General features: G+C 45.4%; 1 protein-coding gene across 4 annotated transcripts; it reads left to right on the plus strand.

Moving 5' to 3' along the window:
* Positions 1–526: 526 nt before the first annotated feature.
* On the plus strand, positions 527–17,346 carry LOC143989100 (perilipin-3-like). Of its 4 annotated transcripts, none has more exons than XM_077489123.1 (7): positions 527–702; positions 9,070–9,265; positions 11,541–11,623; positions 13,129–13,426; positions 14,968–15,104; positions 15,274–15,399; positions 16,818–17,346. In XM_077489123.1, exons 1-7 carry the CDS (start codon positions 646–648, stop codon positions 17,169–17,171), a joined length of 1,251 nt encoding a protein of 416 aa, XP_077345249.1. In that variant the 5' UTR covers positions 527–645; the 3' UTR covers positions 17,172–17,346. The 4 variants fall into 4 exon arrangements, with proteins under 4 accessions (XP_077345249.1, XP_077345250.1, XP_077345251.1 ...); XM_077489122.1 differs by having other exon boundaries at positions 529–702; positions 14,968–15,167; XM_077489124.1 differs by lacking the exon at positions 15,274–15,399 and having other exon boundaries at positions 14,968–15,167.
* Positions 17,347–21,005: the final 3,659 nt, after the last annotated feature.

The raw sequence follows: 21,005 nt of genomic DNA on the forward strand, positions 1-21,005 counted from the left end.
TGCGCCGCCGTGTTCGGGTTTGGCTTGAAAAAAAGGTGTTCACATGCATGCGATTTTGGCAATCGCACTGTTTTGGGGTGTTGTTAATCTAACATTGACACCCGCAGAAGGGCGCATGGACGCCGTGCGTTTGGCAAGCAGTGCGATGCAAGTCAAAGCAGCCATTCTCTAGGCGGAGACCACACAGAGGCTGATTATGGTAAAAGAACACCGGACACACTGGTGGCGTGAGGAATATAGCTAAGTTTAATATGACTTTCTCATACACTTCTCACTGACAGACCCGCTTTACTCTGACATCACTTTGTGCAGCAGGTTGCACGTGACCACACCAATGACAACAAGCAGGACCCTGACCCCCTACTGCCAACACTTCTCCCCGCCCTCCTCTCATAGGACCCGCCCCTCTCTCATGGACCCGTCAAGCGCTGACGTCACCCCGCTCTTATAAGGCGTGTGTGGGAGGCCGTAGAGTCATCGCAAGGAGGAGCTGGTGAGTGACATCACGTGATCACGCCTGCTGTTAGTGGGGAGGCGAGAAGTTTTTTTTTTTTTTGTTTCACGTGACGCTGATGCCCTTTGGTTGTATTGTCATTGTAGTTTGATCTCCATTCTCACCTCCTGTCATCACTCTGCACCGGAGACATGGCTTCTAACGGGACCGACACCGCCGATCACACCGAGCAGAGCGTGGAGCAACAGGTAAGGAGGAGTCCCGGGGGCTGAGCGGTGAGTGGTCGGGGAGAGTCTTCACTGTGTGTTATATAGATGCTTCCAGGAAACTCTTCTATGTATTGTTACCATTCAGATCCTATATAACCCGTCCTCTATTGTGTATTTAGATCTGTCTCCTGGGGCTGTGTATTGTGACATTCATTCCAGCAGACAGATCCTCCTAACTCACAATGTAACACAAGGTGTGTGTTCTGGGAAAATCCTCTGTACGTTCTTATTAGTATATTCATAACTTCTGTGGGCAGATCTTATAACATTGCAACCAGTCATCTCTATTGTGTATTAGAGCAGTGGTCTCCAAATTGTGGCCCTTGTGGAAATGGTCCCTGGGGGATTATTTCAGGGACTTTTCTGCCCACTAACCCAACAATGAGGCACCATGCCTTTCACTTGGCACTAGTCCTCCCAGTGCCCCCCCCCCCCAACATGGGGGCACCATGCCTTTCACTGACACCATCAGCGTGGCACTATTCCTCCCAATGACACCTAAACATGGAGGTACCATGCCTTTCACTGATGCCATCAGCGTGGCACTATTACTTCAAGTGCCCCCCCTAAAACATGAAGACACCATCAGTGTGGCACTATGCCTCCCAGTGACACCCCCCCCCCCCCCAACATGGCGGCACCATGCCTTTCACTGATGCCATCAGTGGGGAACTATTCCTCCCACTGCCCCCAAACATGGAGACATGGCACTATTCCTATAAGTGCTTCCCCCCCCCCCAACATGAAGCTGCCATCAGTGTGGCACTATGCCTCCCAGCGTGTACCCCCACCATAGATGCCATTTCCTCCCACTGCCCCCTCACCCAACATGGAGGCACCATGCATTTCACTGACACCATCAGTGGGGTATTATTCCTTGCATTTCTTGGGATGCTATTACACTCTGGAGCACCTTCCATCTGCTTCCTATACAATCTCCTTTAGATTTTGCATCAGCTGTGTAGTAAAAGGGCCTGCTTGATTTGCTACAAATTGACTGAATGGTTTAGGTGTGTTTTATTAGTAGTTCTGGTAAATCTAAAGGAGATTGCAATCTGAATGTACATAGTGTATGCTACCTTTTTATAAAGGTACATAGGAGGAAGTGGATGCAGACCCTAAGCCATGAGGCCTCATTCACATCTCCCCCCCCCCCCCTAACAAAACTAATTTTTGCGCATGCATGTTTGCACTTGTCACGTGTAGGATAGCCCGTTCACTTGACTAGACTGCCCTAAGCTCAATTGCTCCAGAACTATTTTTGGAGCACTGCGTGGTGTTACTGCAGTTTTCAGTGTTTGCCGCACTTTAGGAGCCTTTAACATGTTGTGACAACACAGTGCACATTTGCAGTAGTCATGAAACGTATGGCAAAGCACACTTTTTTTTTTTTTTTTTTTTCCTTTCTGTGCAGTTTGCCATGCATTTGGAAACACACAGATATAAAAGGAGCCTCCTTGTTCAGTAAATGAGAATTTCACTTTCAGGCCCCATTCACATGTAGAGTTGTGGGAGTGCATGTTGGGTTTATTTTTCCAGTGAAAGCGTAGGGCAGCCAGTCAACATAAATGGGCTGTGCTCCACCTGGCGAAGTACTCATGGGACATTTTTTGTAAATTTGTTACTGCATTTGTCACCTGTCTTCTTCTGTGTGCCATTAAAGCGGTAGTAAACCCGCTGATGGGGTTTTTTTTTTTTTTTTTTTTTTTTTTTTTTCCCCCTGTAAAGGAAAAGGCATAATGAGCTAGTATGCACCGCATACTAGCTTGAAACGTGGTCCCGATCCACGCCAAGTGAGCTGACATGTTCCCTCAGCCTGTCTTCTGGGTATCGTGGCTCCGGCGCTGTGGGTGGCCGGAGCCGCAATATCGTCGTGTGTGTGTGCGCGCGGGAGATCTTTCCGGCAGGGTCCGGGGTCTGCCTGACTTTCAGCCGAGAATCCCCTGTGCGCATGTGTCGCTGCAGTCGGCGGCACATTGCAAGGGGAATATCTCCTAAACCGAATTACATTTATTTTTATTTTTTTTACCTACAGGTAAGCCTTATTATAGGCTTACCTGTAGGTTAAACTTCTAAAAATACTATGCAACCACTTTAATGACACTAAAAGTACAACTAGGTAACTTTAGGTGTTAATGTGGCCATGCACTGTAAAATCTCCTTGATTTACCAAAACTATATAATTGGAGACACCATCAATCCAATTACACTGTAGCCAATCAGACAGGCACTTGCACTACGTCAGGGATGTCACATGGGCTGCATGTGGCCCTGGGGAATTTAGCGCGCACCCTGAGCCTGTCAGCTGCTGGGGAAGTCGGGCAAATTCACACATGGCATAGAGCTGAGAATCCTCCCCCCCCCCCCCCCTCGAAGGATCACTGCGAAAATACAGTGTTCTAAGTAATTTTCAGAGCAAAAAATGATTTATAACTTGAAACCAACAAATGTCAAAGTTTACAGCAGGAGTAAACCCTCTGAATTTTATTTTTTATTTTTTTTCCTCCAGCCCTGCAAGGGAAAAGGCATAATGAGCTAGTATGCAACACATTCTAGCTCATTATGAAATACTTGCGCCGAGGGAACACGTCAGCTCCCTTGGCATGGAATGTCTCGTTCTAAGGTGTCTTCTGGGTATCGCGTCTCTGGCGATGTGAGTGGCCGGAGCCGCGATATCGTCACATGCACAGAGCAGATTTCTTTCCAGCAGGGTCTGGCGTCTGCCGGGCTTTCAGCCAAAAATCCCCTGTGCACATGCACCACTGCAGTCAGCGGCTCATTGGTTTAGGAGATATTCCCCCTCCCATACAGGTTTAGGAGATTTTTCTCCCTTCGCCTTTCAGGACAGCACCTTGGAGAGGGCATAGCTCCACCTCTTCACAGGAAACTCTGCGTGACAACGCCCCTTTTAAAAGCAGCTGCTTCCACCATGCTGTCAGTTTTAGTGTTTCCTCCGCCATGGTGGAAGCACTGCTGGGAAACCAGAGGGGCTGCACTTGCTCCAAGGAGAGGGTTTTGGCAGTACCTTTAGATTTTATGCTCAAGACCAGCCCAGCACCTTCGCGCACATGAGGGGGTTGTTTCGGTGCCCCTTCCTTTGCCGGCTCACAGGAATAATGGACTGCTGGAGGTCGTCCACCCATGGTGTTTGGGGGGCCGCGGGTGTGCTCAGGCCTCGGCATGGCAGTGTCGAATCCCAGACGGCAAGTGAAGCCAGTTCCGGTAGGCGGAGACTTCCAGCGGGGCATAGCAGCAATTGGTTCCCGGCTGCTGGGATGCAGGAGGAAGGGGCGGGTCCTCTGGCCAGGACTTCCTTTTGTTTGGCACATGGAGGACACCAGTCAAAAGCACACAGGCAGTGGCTGCAATGTTCGTTATGGAGGAATAATTGCCAGCAGCAATGGTGGATGCAGGTGCCCAGGTTTCCGGCCAGTCCCAGGTAGGAGGTACAGCGGTGCCTCTTTCCTTGTATACCACTGGGTGTTTTTAGTTTCCACAAAAAATAAAAAATCTGCAGCTGTCTGATTCGATGTAAATGTTCCTTTTTGGTTCTTTTTGTTGTTTTCTGTTTCAGAAAGCTACTGCCACGTCAGACATCGGGGGAGGGGGGGGGGGGAGAATGCCCCTCATGCAAAAAAAATCAGTGGACTTTTGGCCCAAACCCCTGTGCAGATCCTGCATTGCGGATTTAGTAAGTCCTCACAGGAGTGCAAGGAGCTCTTATCTTCTGTAAGAAAAGAAACACAGTGTGTTCCCTTGTGAAAAGTGTGGCCAGAGCTCAGTCCAGTCTCCTGCATCCACTTCCATACAGGTGGAAAGTGAGTCTGAGGAAGAAAGGGAAAGCATTCCTCCCTCAATCATTGTTTCTGAGGAGGGAGTCAAATCATCTAGATACAAACTTTCACTTGAGGAGGTGGATGATCTACTCAAGGCAATTTATACTACCCTGGAGATCCAGGAAGAAAAAACCCAGCTGTTGGTACATGACAAGATGTACCAAGGGCTGGAGGAGATTAAACAGTCTTCCCTGTGCATAAAGTTTTAACACACTATTAAAAAGGAGTGGAAGGATCCAGAAAGAGCAGTTCTTCTCTAAAGCCCTTAAAAGGAGGTTTCCTTTTGAGGGAAATGACAAATTTGTGTGGAATAAAAAAACAAAAATAGATGCTGCCTTTTCATAAGTGTCTAGGAAGACCTGATTTTAGCCTTTGAGGATATGGGGATTCTCAAAGATGTGGTGGACAAGAGGGCAGATGGGCTACTGAAGAGAGCCTGTGATTCATCTTTAGCCAATCTGAAACCTGCAATGGTAGCTACAGTTGTAGCTAGGAATTTGGAGTGTTGGCTAGACCAACTTTTAATCATGTAGTAGCAGGTACCTCCAGAAAAGGTATATTGGAGTCCTTCCCTACATTGAAAGAGGCATCTGCCATATATTTGACAGCATTAAGCAGAGTCTCAGGATATCTGCCAGATCCTCAGTGCTTAACTCAGCGAGAAGAGCCCTCTGGTTAAAGACTTGGTCAGGGGGTTCGGCTTCTAAAGTAAAACTGCGGAATTCCCTTTTTCAGGGGACCTGTTCGGGCCAAAACTGGAAACTATGCTTGACAGGACTGCAGACAAAGAGCCTTCCCACAGAGGTGCAGCAGAGGAAGAATTTTTGACAAACCGACAAGGGTAAAGACCCTGGAATCCTCAGAGGAAGAGGCAGAGGTGGGGTACTTAGAAACCCGAGCAATCCCCTAAAAAATAAAAAACTCCCAGCAGGTGGGAGACTTAAGGATTTCTTGCCAGTTTGGGAAGAAATGACAAGAAGTCCACTTGTTCTGGGGTTAATCAAACAGGGTTATCTAGAATTCTCAAAGTCCCCCAAGTTGGTTTTGCATCCCAAACCTGCCAAGGGATCAGGAGAAGGCTCTGGCTATGAAATCTCTTCTACAAGAGCTGATGCAACAGTCATCTCCCAGGTTCCAAAGGGTTTTTACTACCATATTTTTCTGGTCAGGAAAGTTCTGCCTGATTCTCAATTTGAAGGTTCTGAATCGATCAATAAAATCCAAAATCAGGATTGATACAATTTTCTCAGTGAGGAACTTGCTGACCCCCAAGTCCCCATGGCTTCCATCGACTTGAGATGCCTAGCTCTACCCTTTTTGGCCTTTTCTCCTCTCCCAGAGTATTCATGCAGGTGATGGCAGAAGCCTTGGAGCCCCTGAGGCTGAAAGGGATTCATATAGGGCACTATTGGGACGACCTGCTACTGTTTGCCGACTCAAGTAGAAGTCAATCTTCAAATAACTCAAGTGCATCTAAAGAGTTTGGGTTGGCTTCTCAACCTTCAAAAGTCAAACATAATACCATCTTGAAGGTTAAGGTTTCTGGGGTACAAAGTAGATTCTTTAGAATAGAGAATATTTCTGCCCCAGGAGAAAATGGAGAAGATGCAGTCAGTTCTGAGAGCACTTCAATTCAACTCAGATTTGCGTAAGACAAGCCATGTCACCTCTGGGCCTGTTGACAGTGGCAATTCCCTCAGTACAGTGAGCCAGGTTCCATGCTTGTCCACTGCAGGTGGCATCTTGAGGAGTTGGTTATACCAGGAACATCTAGAGGAGAAGTTCTTCATGGGGGCAAGAGCAAAAAGATCACTCAGGTGGTGAAACCAAAGGGTTTCTCTGGTCCTTCCTGGTAACCAGAAGACTGACCACAGATGCCAGCACATGGGGCTGGGGAGCCCACCTAAAACAGTTCAGGGGGTTTGGACCAAACCAGGGGCAAGAAGGTTGTCGCATTGGAGAGAGTTGAAGGCTATTCACCGAAGCCTTCTCTCCTTCCAGGAAGTTCTAGTGAACAGCAAGGGGGGGGCGGTCTTACCTGTAGGTAAAAATAAAACTCTATACAACCGGTTTAAGTGGTTAAACTTCTTTTACTTGGTCTATTCCATTGACAAATTGTTACAATGTTTATCCTAAAGTTCAACTGATAATGTTTTGCTTCTTGGCAGACTGGCCAGTTTTTCTTTTTGTTGAGGGCTGTGGCTTCAGAAGGGCAGAGAGAATTCTTTGCATAGAAAGAATTGTGAAACACTTTAGTCAAGATCAGGATAACTATTCTTGACTATTAATTGTACAGCTCTAACATGGAGGGGATGCTGTCAAAACTTGAGGGGTGAAAGTGTGTTGAGGACAGGTGGTAAACTCTTTCCTGGGTCATACTGGCACGTCGTCTTGTGTGTCTCCTCCTGTCTACCAGGAAGTTTCTGAAGTGATCTCCAAACTACAGCCATGGATTGAAGTGAGCCTTGGCCTTCCAAACCAAATAACTAGTATTTTTGTGGTACATTACTTGTATATTGGTACATAGAAAGCTGGTTTATGGTATCGTGTGCAGTCTTCTGTCCCAGAAGGCTGGTTCACACCAAATGCTGTCCAGTGCATCTTTTTTAGGGGCTGACTGATTCGAAACGGGTGCATCTGAGGTTCCTCTGACAGGAACGTCTGTCCTGTTGTGTGGGTTTTTTTATTTTTACAGCTGCAGAGCAGGTGGCTGTTGAAAGGTACCCGTTCCCAGGAAAATCGCCAACTTTTGTTTGGTGATATCTGCTGGTGTCCAAACCAGGACTGTATGCAAACCAACTTTACTAGATGGTATTCACTTTTGGAAGTTAAACTCCATGTAAACACCTTATGATCTGCTATCTGTAGATCATAGGATATCACAGCAGAAACAATTTGTACTAGCAACCTGTCTGAGCCAGTCAGCAGTATTTCCTACACTAACTGCCAACCTTCAATCCTAGTGCCTGGGACACATCCAAAAGATAAGCATCATACTGATGAATCTATTTTCATTTTGTGGGGGAAGGGAGTTGAGTTGACATGTAAGTCCTTGCAAAAGATGTTTGTTCCAAGTGGTGCCTGTTCAGCTAAATCAGCCCCTGGTTTCCTATGTCCTAGGCACTCCCAACAGCCAGACTGTCTTGTTCCTCCTATTGAGTGTCTGAAGGTTCCCATTTATACAGATCATGGTATAGCTATTAGCCAGTCACATTAATCTGGACTTCTGTTAGACATCACTGCTTGTCGAAGCTGCTGCTTTGGTTTATGATGTCCTCTTGGGTATGGCTCTCATGTTTCTCTATATAGAGGAGGTGGCATTATAGTAGTAATTCTGATAACTAAGCAGGCCATGCTATCAGCCTTCAGTTAAGGATGCCAGGTGTGGAGGTTGGTTACTTTAGTCCAGCTTGTACTGCTGTAACTAGTCATACTGCTTACCTGTGGGCTCCATCTGGAAGCCAATATATTGGACACTGCTACTCAAATGACCTCCACTAGTTTCTGGGTCCCAAGCTGAGCGGCTACCCTATGTTGTGCTGGGGCAATTCTATATTTAAAGAATAATTCCTGGTATTGGCATGTTGCATTGGTCTAGCATGAACCATTCTAACTACATGTCATACCTGGAGAATTCTACTAAAAGCTGGTGGTCTCCACTTTTGAGTCCTGTGCTGAACTGCTCTCCTGCATGGTCAACACAAGGAGGCTGGCTGGCTGAGCATGGGCATGATTCTGAGCATGCTCTGCATTTTTCCTCAATGCGAATCTTTCTGACTGGATGAGGTGGGGAGCACGTCTCTGCTTGCCTCTCTGGCTTGTGCTTAGGGGTGCACCAATACCAGTTTCTTAACTCCGAGGTAGGAGTAATGCTGATACTGTGAATCGGGAGGAATCACATGGGATGTTGTATGCTTGGTTATTGGTCAAGGTGTTTGGACTAAAGCTGCCTCCTGTTTAGAACGCAAACATATCAATAGTATGTATGGCCCAATCCCCCACACCAATGTGATATCATTGGCAGTTCAGAGATTAAAGTGTTTTTTGGTTTTAAAAGTATGGTTGGGGGGGGTTTTTTTTTTTTTTTTTTTTTTTTTTTTTTTTTCTCTACTGGGTCACATGAGTGTTCTTGCTCTCTTGGGACCCACAATCTGCCAACAGTAGGCTAAAGCTTGCCTCAAGAGCCACTCCAGGCTATGGTAGAATCAACTCGGATGCAGCTGGCTCAGCTCTTCAGCATGCAGCTGATGGCTAGAGCTAGCTGCTCTCCTTCCTAACAGTTCAGTGGGATGACTACAGTCACTACTCCAAGCTGACTGAAAACTGGCCAATCAGCAGTCATGTAATTGCTCTAATCTTGAGCTTAGAGCTGATGGGACAGCTGCAACATCCCACCAATGGAGTATGTGTGGGTTCTTTTTGGTTTTTCGGTTTTGTTGACTTTGGATAGATCACATCATCGCTAACTTTTTTTTTTTTTTTTTTTTTTTTTTTTTTTTTCTTCCCCTAGAACTTGGTGGAACGTGTTGCCAATATACCCCTTGTGAGCTCAGCCTACAGTATGGTCAGTGAAGCCTACACCTCTACCAAGGACAGTCATCCCTACATCCGCAGTGTGTGTGATGTCGCAGAGATGGGAGCAAAGACCTTAACTGGGGCTGCCGTCACTGGATCAAAGCCCATTATAAGCAGGCTGGAGCCACAAAGTAAGTGATTGTTTTCAGTGGTAATTGAAAGTAAAGCTTCCCAGACGCACAGCCAGCATCAAACTGGAAAAAAATGTTTAACCTATTGGCCTCATATGACGTAGTATGGGCGCCAGACATCATTCAGATATCGGCATTTTCAGCCAGCCATTCCCTGCACCGTAACGATAGTGGCTGTTCTGCCGCTTGATCATTCTTGCAGGAGGGGACGTGCCCCCCCCACTGCCCTCCGGTGTTTTGAAGTGGTGAGTCGGTCACAGGATCCACAGGCCCCCGGATGATGCCATAGAGATTTCCAGCGGACCAGATCGTCCCCGGAGTCTCTATGATCATTCGGAGGCCGGGCGCGATGTTATAACGTCACGCCCAGCCTCATTATTCAATTTAATGGCGTCGTTTTGACTGGGAAGCCAGGATCAGGTTTTTATTTTGGGCTTCCCAGCCTAGAGGTGAGATATGGGGTCTTATTGACCCCATCTCACTGTAAATGGGTCTGATCGTGCCATTTTGCTATTACAAGGGATGTTTACATTCCTTGTAATAGGAATAAAAGTAGTACATTTTTTATTTTTTATTTTTTTCAGTGTCAAACTAAAAAAAATATGAACAATAAAAAAAAAAAACATTCCTGTTGGCTCGTACGCAGAAGCAAATGCATACGCAAGTCCCGCCCACATATGAAAACTGTTCAAACCACAGGTTTCGCTGCGAACGTTGGAGCGAGAGCAATAATTCTAGCCCTAGACCTCCTCTGTAACCAGTAAAAAAAAAATGAAAGCGTTGCCTATGGATATTTTTAAATACCAACGTTTGGCGCCATTCCACGAGCACGTGCGATTTTGAAGTGTGACATGTTGGGTATCTATTTACTTGGCGTATCTTCCTCTTTCACATTACGCAAAAAAATTGGGATTACTTTACTTGTGGGGGGGGTTTCTGAAAAAACGTGTTTGCAAAAAATTGCTGTGCGAGATAAAAAATTTGCAACAACCGCTATTGTATTCTCTGGGGTCTTTGCTAAAATAAAAATGTTTGGGGGTTCTATGTAATTTTCTAGCAAAAAAATTATGCATTTTACATGTAGGAGAGAAATGTCAGAATTGGCCTGGATGCAAAGTGGTTAAATATTAAACCCTGGTTCTCAATATAGTCTGCATGTAGATGACATTGCTGTGCAATTTGCATGAAAATCTGTGTGGTGCAGTTTGAGCCCATTTTGAATGGGTTCTAATGGCTCCCCTTTGCACTCAAGTGCAGGCACCTTCTTTAGCGCTGTACAGCAACCGGATTCACATGGTCACTTTTGTACTGTGCAGGCAAACTGCACAACATCTGGGGTGTCTTTATGTTGACATCTCCAGCAGATTGCAATGCTGGGAACATGCAGGGATTGCTGTTTCCCCCCACTACCTGTTTCAACCTAGGCTTAATATGCAAAGCAGACTTCTGGCCATGTAAGAAACAAAACTTTACCACAACTCACTCCATTGTAAGTAACCCCTAAATTATTGCAGGTCTTTTTTGGGGGGATCAAATATTGCAGCTCTGCATTAAGTTCCCTTCTATTTGTCCTAATGGCTATGATTTGTTCTTTTAGTTTTGGGGAGGGCAATTTGATGGAAAGAAAGAAAAGGTGGCTCAAGATTTCTACCTCAATGCCTCTGAGTCTCCCTATAGATGCCCTGTGCTGGATTTTGCTATTGTGTAATGGATGAGCAACAAAGGCTTGGCACAACAGTCTGGGAAAACCTTTATTGGATTGTTGGTTGGTTTTAACATTGGCTCAGCGTAGCCTTTCATAGTGAACACTTCTCCCAATGGCTGGCTGGAGTACTCGGTGCAAAGTGCCTTTATAACTAAAGGCACAACTTTTTTTGCTTTGGTGGCGAGGGATTGCAACCTGTCTGTGCCCCCATAAGAAGATTCAGCCTCTCCTTGTCCTGTTTAGCATTATCAAAAGTTAAGGACATTTTTGGATTGTTACTAGAAAAGTAATGGGAGGGGAATTCCTCCAATGAGGATAGTAGTTCTGTTGACCTGGATGTCCCCAGGGACCTCCCATTGCAGGGGGGGGGGGGGGGGGGGGGTTGGCTGGCTGTTTGGCTATGGTTTTGCATCAGGTAAGATGAATGTTAAGTCTGCCAATGGGAGAACTGACACTTATGTAATTCAGGGTTCTGCTCTCTTGTCAGAGTAGTAACCATGGTAGACCAAGACTTGGTATAGTGCCTAAAGTTCTGGATGGATTGACTTATTTGTTTAATTCTTTCTCCAGTTGCAACTGCTAACGAGCTGGCTTGTAAAGGTCTGGATAAACTGGAATCTTCTCTGCCTATTCTCCAGCAACCAGCTGATAAGGTAAGTGCCTACTACATGGTGGTTTGACATACTTTTCCAAAAAACTGCTTTGGGGGGGGGGGGGTTTGAGAGCAGCACTCCCAACTTTATCCTTGGTCACTGGGCATGTTGATGGCGGTGGGAGCTGTTTAGCTCTTGCTGATGCCAATAAATATCTAGGGCAGATCTGTCCCGACTGTCCATGGACTCAGAGGGAAATTCGAGAAGGGACCCGCATGAGTGCCCCTGTGGGGGACCCAGAAGAGTATCAGGACTGCTGTGTATAATAAAATGGTGTAAGTGCTGGAAAGCCTCCTAGCCTGCATTATTGTACCAAGCAGTAGCTCAAATCTTGACAGTGCCTTGCCTAAACTTATGGCATGACCATAGCTGGGCTCTGGCAAAGCAGACAGCTTCTCCCTGCCTATCAAGGTTCTTAAGTGGGTTTTATTGGCCTACTTCAGTCTTAAAGCCGATACCCCTGGTAAGCTGGCTCTTGTGCTGGGGTCACAAACTGGTGGCCCTCCAGCTGTTGTGGAACTAAAAGTCCCATAATGTCAGCCTTGCAATACCTCATGGAACTTGTCGTTTGCAACAGCTGGTGGGCTGCTAGTTTTACACACCTGGTCTAGTGGTTACATTAGCTGGCTTTAGCCCACCCCTCACTTGTGCTGCGTATGGGGTGTTTTTTTTTTTTTTTTTTTTTTTTTTTTGTTCCTTCCCCCCCCCCCCCCCTTTTGGGTCTTGGACTGTTGCAAGTTGTGCAGATGGCTAAGTGTACCATAATCACTTTTGCACCCATTTGCTTGTTAAAATATCCAATAAAGTTTTATGAACCATTTTATAGCACTCATTAAATTTCATAACTGACAAACTGTTTTGACAGTATCATTAACACTTGACTCCCGTCACTTGCACTCCTGCTCTGCAGCTGCCCAAAGTTGAGTATAAATAAGTGGATTGCTTGTGTGGTGCCACAACTGCCTCTTGCAACAGTTTGACACATGCTAAGTGTGTGTGTGTGTGTGTGTGTCGCACACACAACAGTCCTGCTACTGCGTTTCTTGCAGCAGTGATGTGACTTTAAACTTTGTTGCAAAATGAACAGACTTTGATTTTTGCTTTATCTGAAACTAAAGGTTTGCTTTTGATTATCGGCTCTCTTCTGAACCCTGAACTGATTAGTAAATCTTCTGGAAGAGGGCCTATTCTCTACTTCCACTGAAGGTGGTGGTGGTGGGGGGGGGGGGGTTTGACATAAGGAAACCAACTTTTTGCATAGTCTCACTTGGCAAGCCACAGCAGGAAAACCTTCAGTGAGCCAGGCAGAATAAGACTTGTTCTAACATGGTCAAGGCAGGGAAATGTCACGTTAGGAAAGCGGCATACAAATTGTTGGTCCTACATAATAACCAAGGGGGGAAATGTTTAGTGGGATAAACAAAATATTCAGTTGTCTTGGTAGAACCAAAACCTAATACTTTGATCTTTTGAGTGGACATTTTTATCTTTTTCTTCCCCCATAGGTGGCATCTGATGCGAAGTCTTTGGTGACAGGAGCTCGTGATGTAGTTGTTGGTGCAGTTACAAGCACTGTGACAGGCGCTCGGGATACTGTAACTAGTGCAGTGTCTGGCGCTGTGTCTGGTGTCGTGGGCCTGGCAACAGGAGCCATTCAGGGCAGCATCAGTGCCACTCGATCTGCAGTTTCAACAGTTATGGAGTCTCAAGTGGGACAGTTTGTGACCAGCAGCGTCGACTCAGTGTTGGGGAAAACCGAGGAGTGGGTTGATCACTACCTTCCCATGACAGATGAGGAACTGTGTAAGTAGCAGCGGTCAGACGAAATGGGTGTTATTATATTTATTTTTGAAAATTGGGGTGGCCCAAGTTTTAGGAGGGAAGCCTTTTGATTGTGCTGCTTAATTCCTCTTGTCACAATTGATGAGCTCTAAGTGATATTGAAAGGCAGGTGAGAAATCTGGTCCCATGTACCTCTTGGAACTCTATGGATACATTTTAAATTCTCTGGCAGGTTTAACGCCTCCCTCCCATTTGCTAATTATACTGTGGTTGACCCTCCTCTTTATACCCCTTTTCGTGACAACCTTGTCCCAACCATGTTTTAATTATACCGTAACCTGCTGGTACTGGAGGAGGTATCATCTTATACTTCTACCATCCTGGTGGTAAGGATTCAGGCCTTTTTATACTGTTTGATTATACCTTTTGGACGGCAGCGTTGTTGGGAGAGTTTTAGTGTAAAAGCTGCTCATACATCCACTCTAACAAATTGCAGCTACACTCGGCTAATATTTTATAAGCAGGTACAGCATGTAAGTGCTTTCTCACCCTCCTCTGATCATTGTAAGTGTGCCTTAGTGGTTATGTCTTCCCTGTAAACTGGTACAGCTGTAGGAAAATCAGACTTGCTGTCCAGATCACCAGGTTGAATTGAGCCTGAAAAACAAATACAGCCATCACATCTAACTGGTTCACTGCAATATGTTTGGGTTTAATACAGCTTTAAAAGCCATACGGAAATTCACCTAGACTTGAATGGCTGCAGCTGTCCCCTGCTGCCTCAAGATGAGAACTGAGCAGTCAAACACAGCTGATCCCTCAGCTCTCAATCCATGGCCTGCAGACTGCCGGTTGCTGCTTTGCCCCTCCAGCACTCACTGGAGCGCAGAGCTGTGTGAAGGGCTGGCTCAGGCTCTTGGTTGATCTCTTTAGTACCTGGACCAGCTTTTTCAGCTGACACAGGTGTGCAGAAAGAACTGCATGCCCGTGATCCATAAAAGTAGGGCCAAAAAAAGCTTTGGCCATACTTTGTTTCTTGGAAGACTGTACCATTTTGACAATGTTTTACAACTTAAAGCAGTCTAGGCCATTCTATGACCCCCAGTTAATTGCAAAAAAAGCATACTACAGTGAAGACTTGGTCCGGGTCTGTAGTTTACACACCAGGCAAGTGACGGGTACACTCTATGGGAGGCATGGTGAAGCAGTTCATGCTCTAAGGGGATGAGTCCTAAATATGCATATAGCAAAAATGTACTACATGTAAATTTTGCCCCCTGACATTTATTTTTTCCATCAACATTTGCTTAAGCTATTAAGGAAATTTGAGGATGGTTAGTCTTGGGTGCAGGTTTACTTAAGCATGTTCAGGTATGAATATATTCTATCGGTTTGAAGATTTGGTAAAGGGTTCTTATCCCAAAGACTACACTTGATACTATGTACACAGGTCTTGTTACCTGGCTGAAGGCAAACACTTGAGATTGGAGAGCTTGTTACCTGTTGCGTTCTGAAAATGTTTAGTCTGTAAATTTTTTTTTTTTTTTTTTTTTTATACACAGCCCAGCTTGCATCCACTGTGGAGGGTTTTGAGGTTGCACCATTGCAGCAGCAGAAAGAACAGCAGAGCTACTATGTGCGCCTGGGATCCCTGTCTTCCCGAATTCGTCACCGCGCATACCAGCACTCATTGGGCAAGGTGAGGAATGCCCAGACGAGCACTGGCGAGGTTCTGTCTCAGCTGCACCAAACTTTTGATCTGGTAGGAATTATGTTGGATTGATGCATATGACCTATGAAACACAAACAATTGGGAAGTAGTCATTGATTGGGTTTTTTTTTTTTTGTCCCTCTTGAATTATTTCAAGGTGGAGTCTTTCAATCAGAGTGTTCAGGGAGGAAAAGAGAAGCTGCACCAACTATGGGTGGATTGGAGCAAACAGCAGCCAAAAACAGGAGCATCTGCCGCTAGTGAATGTGGATGTGAGGATCAGGTAATGGATTATAAGAATATGATCCATATTACATGAATGTGGGTAACAACTTGGAATTCCTTCTAGGTACTCCAAGGATGCCCTGAGGTTGAGAACCCAGGGGGTTCCCAACCTCAGTCCTCAAGCGCCCCCCCCCCCCCCCCATGTTGCCATGCATTTTTTTTTTTTTTTTTTTTTTTTTTTTTTTTTTTTTTTTTTTTTTTTGCTGGCACTCCAAAAACTGCATCTTGTGTGAAACATGCCAATACCAGCTAAAGGTGCATGGCTATGTTTTGGGAACCCCCCCCCCCCCCCCCCCAACAGGCTATGTTTTGGGAACCTTCTTTAAATTAAAATGGCTCTTGACAATACCATGTCATTGATATGGATTTAACACTGTCCTGCAAAGGAAAACATGGCCTGTTGGGGGTACTTAAGGACTGAGGTTGAGAACCACTACTAGATGGATATTTCTATCTGAGGCCACAAGACCCAGGGCTGAGCATAGGTGACATAAGGGACCTTGAAACTTCCCCTCCCCAGATATTGGCCCAGTCAGCTATCACAGGAAGGATGGTGGACTTGTATATTTTCTCCAACTAGTGATTATACCATATTCTAGAATAGAATTGGGACAGAATACAGAAGCAGTGGTTAACACTCCTGCCTGACAGCACTAGGGTCGTTGATTCAAATTCTAAATGACATTACTTGCCTAGAGTTCGCAAGTTCTCCCTGTGCCTGTTTACTCTAGTTATTAAGACTGCTGGTAGGTTAATTAACCATGTGTGTGTGTATCAGAGCAGCTCCTCACTGCCTCTTCTGTGGTACACTCCCCTCCCAGGGTTGTCCACTCTTCGATTGCCTTTTGCCAAGTTTTCTGCTGCTCAGTTGGCCATGTATTCCAGGCTCCACTTGCCCTTCTGTGGGCATGGGAGACTAACATGGCAGGTTGAGGGCAGACACTCATCTCCTCTGCTGTTACCCAGATAGTGAGGCCTGTCGTCCCTTCCAGGTCAGCCTCTGTCCCCAGCTAGCATACCCAAAAAGCATGGAATACATTCAGTGGAGCCATGCAAGGTTAAGACCCTGCATGTTGCAATCTGTCGCCTACAAATCATCATGCGATTGAAAACAGGGTAAGCACAAAATTCAAAACCCTACACATGAAAAATGTCAACTACAATATGCATGTTGCATATTGCTGCTCATACCAGAGCAATATTTCTAGACCTCCATATGCTTAAACAGATTCCTAAACTAGAGGGGGTTTTAAGAGATCTCCTATAGGATACTGTACTGAACTTTGCCTAAAGGTTCTACTTTAATGGGGTGTGGGGGTTTTTGTCCTATTTGGTCTTTTAGAACTCAATCAGTCAGACCTTTTTATTTGATGTGAATTTTTAGTTCTTGGGTGAGTAATATGGACTTTTCTACAGGCTCTTGACTCCAGAGTGCTCAGCATGACCCAAATGATGACTAAACAACTTCAGACAACATGCTTCACCTTGATATCTGGGGCGCAAGGCCTCCCAGCCAACATCCAGGAGCGCATGCAGCACCTGAGGCAGAATGTACAAGAACTCCACACCTCATTTGCCTCCGTTCACACGCTTGGTGACCTTTCAGGTGGAATTCTGTCACAGAGCCGAACAAAAGCCACTCAGGTTCACGATCAGGTGAATGAGCTCTTCAGCTATGTCATGGCAAACATCCCATTGACTTGGGTGGTGGGACCTTTCGCCCCTCAGATTGTTGAGCGTCCAGAAACTCCGGAAGACCTCAAAGAATAACTGGACACTGTTTTGGTTTGCAAAGGGATATGAAGTTTAAAAACAGATGTTAACATGGCATAATTGCATTGATTTGCCTCTGCTGAACTTTTTTCCTCAAATCAGTACTTACTACAAACTTCTTTCTTAAACTGCCTTGTATGATTGCCAAAATACACTTAACGTGTGATCTGCAGCTGGTCTCTGGTTTCCTTCTTTTACTACTAGTGAAAATTAAAGGGGAAGTGATTCTTTCACATCTACCATAATGGTAATGCTGTGTAGCATAGACTAATCCCAGCTGGAAGCCTGCCCTCTCATTTGTTAACCAAAGAATGTTGTCCTGGTGTTACACATTTAGCTTGTCACACATTAACCACTTGAAGACGAAGCCCTTTCTGACACTTTTCTCTCATGTGGGGATTTTGCAAGAAAATTACTGTGAACCCCCCTCAAACCATTTTTTTTTTTTTTTTTTTTTTTTTTAAACCCCCTTTCTTAACCAGACCAACTTTCAGTGCTCCCATTTTGAATAACAATTACTCAGTCATGCAAAACTGTACCAAAAAAAACACACACCAATTTTATTTCACACCAAATGGAGCTTTCTTTTGGTATTTAACTGCTTAAGGACTGCCTCCTGCACATATACGTTGGCAGAATGGTGCGGCTAGGCACAAGCGAGCACATGTACGTTGCTCTTCAAGTGCCCAGCTGTGGGTTGGCAGCGCGCTAGCCACCTGAGCTCCATGGCCGCGGGATCAGCGGACCTGATCGCCGCTGGTGTCCCACAATCGGAGTCACAGAGCTGAACGAGGTTACTACTGAGCCTGTCGCTGATCGTCTGTTTCCTGTTATAGGGACAGATGATCAGTGACATCAGACACCTACAGTTAAACACTCACTCTTACACTTGCTTAACCCCTCCCTGCTCCCTAGTGGTTAACTCCTTTACTGCCAGTGTCATTTACACGGGAATCGGTGCATTTAAATAGCACTGATTGCTGTATAAATGACAATGGCCCCAAAAATGTGTCCATGTCCGATGTGTCCACCATAATGTCGCAATGAAAATCGTTGTTCGCCACCATTCCTGGTAAAAAAAAAAATTTAAAATAAAAAGCTATAAAACTATCCTATTTTGTAAACGTCAACTTTTGCAATTTTTTTTTTTTTTTTTCAAAAAAATTCTTCATTTGTTAAACTTTTGCAGAATAGTAGTTCTCATATATTGGCCAACATTTATACCACTACATATCTTTGGTAAAAATAACCCAAATCGTATATTTGGTCTTTGTGAAAGTCCACAAGCTATGGTGCTAATACCTGAAAACTGATCACACCTGAATTACTGTTGACCTATCATTTCTTCAGACTCTAACAGGCCAGAAAAGTACAAATACTCCCAAATTACCCTTTTTGAAAATAGACATTCCAAGGTCTTTAGAAAGAGGCTTGGTGAATATTCTTCACACACAATTGTCATTTCTCACACACAGCATATGCATAGCACAAATTACTCCCCAAAATACATTCTACGACTCCTCCCGAGTATGGCAATACCAAGTGTGAGACTTATACAGTGTGGCCACATACAGAGGCCTAAAAGGCAGGGAGTACGGTGATGCCACATGTGAGGCTTTCACAGCATGGCCACATCAGCCCAACATGCAGGGACCACCGTCAGGTCTTCTAGGGACATGCGTTTCAAAAGTAATTTCACTACCTATTACACTTTTGTGAGGTGCTGTAGTGGCATGGATGAAAACTGAAGTGGCGGGGATGAATGGGTATGCTGAGAATGGATCTGTTACTGAGAAGCACTGTGGGCACTACACATGCAGCCCACAGCGCTGCCACCACCAATCTCTTCCTTTCTCTGCTCACACTGGACAGAGGGAGGTACCAGAAATCACACCGGTCTATTTACATGTGATCACGCTGTCACTCCGATCACAGTGGTCACGGATGCTCTTGGGTGTGCACCCTGGGGCCCATTGTGTGTGCAATTCTGGGAGGATGTCACTGTATGCCCTCCCAGAGTTAAGGAACCGCCCTGTAGCCATCATTTGGCTATGGACCTGTTGTGTGGTTAATACACTATTGCCCAAATGTTTGAAATAAAAAATAAATAAAAAAATTTAAATATTCTACCAAACATAACGTGCTTTAAAATTGTGTGCAACGGTGTCAAACTGCGTACTTTAAAAGCCTTTACAGGTTACCACATTAGATTTGGCGGTCTACTGCTAAAATGACTGCCCTTGATCTAACCTTCGCAGTGATGCCTCACATGCATGGTGCAATTGCTGTTTATATATGCCACCAGCCCGATGCTTGCATTCACCTTTTGCGTGTAAGCACGGTGGGGAGGGACGGGGGTGCTTTCCCCCATCCCGCTTCTTTTTTTTTTTTTTTTTTTTTTTCTTTTTTTTTTTATTAGACCGTAGCACTCGCATCTGACCACACCAAGATCAATGTGATAAATTGCTTTCCCAATTTGTGCGGTTTATATCTGACAACCTAACACGTGAAATGCTTGTAGCTTCTGGTTTCTTAGGCCATAGAGATGATTGGCGCAGTTCTGGTCAGCTGGCGGAACCACCGGCTGCATTTTCAGGTTCCTGTTAGGACAGGAGAACCTTAGAACTGGGCGGAGGGGATGTTCCCTCACTGCTTGTAAAAGCAGTCTAGAGGCTAATTGGCTGCTAGGATTGCTTTTACATGAAAGCCGACCTCTGGCTGAAAAGAATGATACTTAAACCTGCAGGCATCATTCTGGTATAACCACTCAAAGTCCAGCAACATACCAGTATGTCACTGGTCCTTGTTGGGCTGAATGAAAAAAAAGATTGATCAATGGGTATGCTCACTATTAGACTACTGACCTTCATCCATCCACTTCTAATGATGGGCGTGTCATGCACTTATTTTTTTTAACTGGTGGTGATATCACTTCCTACAGTGTTGGCGCTGCCAATTTATGTATAGTGGGAGCAAATGCTGTTGCTGTCAGAATAAATAAACCCATTCTGCAGCTGAATGGCGTACATGCTAAGCAAATGATGGTTAACAATAAAACAAAGTTACATTACAGTAAGACATCCCATACCTGCAAATGCTATAAAACTCAAAATTAAAACAGAATTGATATAGAACAATAGTGAGCAGACAGAGAGGCCAAAAATAGTTGTGATTTTATTTTTTATTTTTTATTTTTTTTTTATTTATAGATACATTTTCTCACCTCGTCTTTCAGGAGAGCACCTGGAGAGTATAACTCCACCCACTTTCCCAGGAAACACTGCAGACACTTCCACCATGGCCTCAGCCATACCTGTTGTCGTTTGTTTTTTTTTTTTTTTTGGGGGGGGGGGGGGGGGGGTGTGTCTTCAGGCCAGCCCAGCATCTTCCCTTTTACATGTGAGGGATTCTCTGTGCCTGCTCCCCTTCATATCCGGCGAGGATCAGGCTGCCGGGGGTCCTGCTGTCATCAGACCAGCGCTGTGGGCTGGTAGAGGATGGCGTGCTGCACAGCGGTGTAGGCAGCACCTTCTCTGTGTATCAGCCTCCATGCTTCCGGGTCCTGGGCAGCGAGTGCGTCACTCCAGCCGGGGGCACTTCCAGCGGCGCGGGTTCCGGCTGCTGGAACACAGGGGGAGGAGGCGGCCTCAAGCTGGTGTTTGATTTCCTGTCCTCGCAGTGGCGAAAGGACCGGAAAATTCAAAATAAAAGCAGCTGGATGCCATTACAGCCTCGGCACTATGGAGGAACAGACGGCAGTGGCAGGAGCCACTAACACCAGCCAGACTCAGGTAAGCAGGGGCAGCGGTCCCTGTAACTTATCTAAGGGTC

The sequence above is a fragment of the Lithobates pipiens genome, unplaced genomic scaffold (genome assembly GCF_037356315.1).
Source record: "Lithobates pipiens isolate NorthernLeopardFrog02 unplaced genomic scaffold, aLitPip1_a1.2 Scaffold_18, whole genome shotgun sequence".
NCBI lineage: Eukaryota > Metazoa > Chordata > Amphibia > Anura > Ranidae > Lithobates > Lithobates pipiens.

Bases quoted from the DNA above. Each gene is read 5' to 3' on its own strand.
- LOC143989100 (XM_077489122.1), top strand. From the start codon at position 646: ATGGCTTCTAACGGGACCGACACCGCCGATCACACCGAGCAGAGCGTG. The intron at 703-9,069 runs GTAAGGAGGAGT...TTCTTCCCCTAG, and splicing joins AGCAGAGCGTGGAGCAACAG to AACTTGGTGGAACGTGTTGC. The intron at 11,624-13,128 runs GTAAGTGCCTAC...CTTCCCCCATAG, and splicing joins TCCAGCAACCAGCTGATAAG to GTGGCATCTGATGCGAAGTC.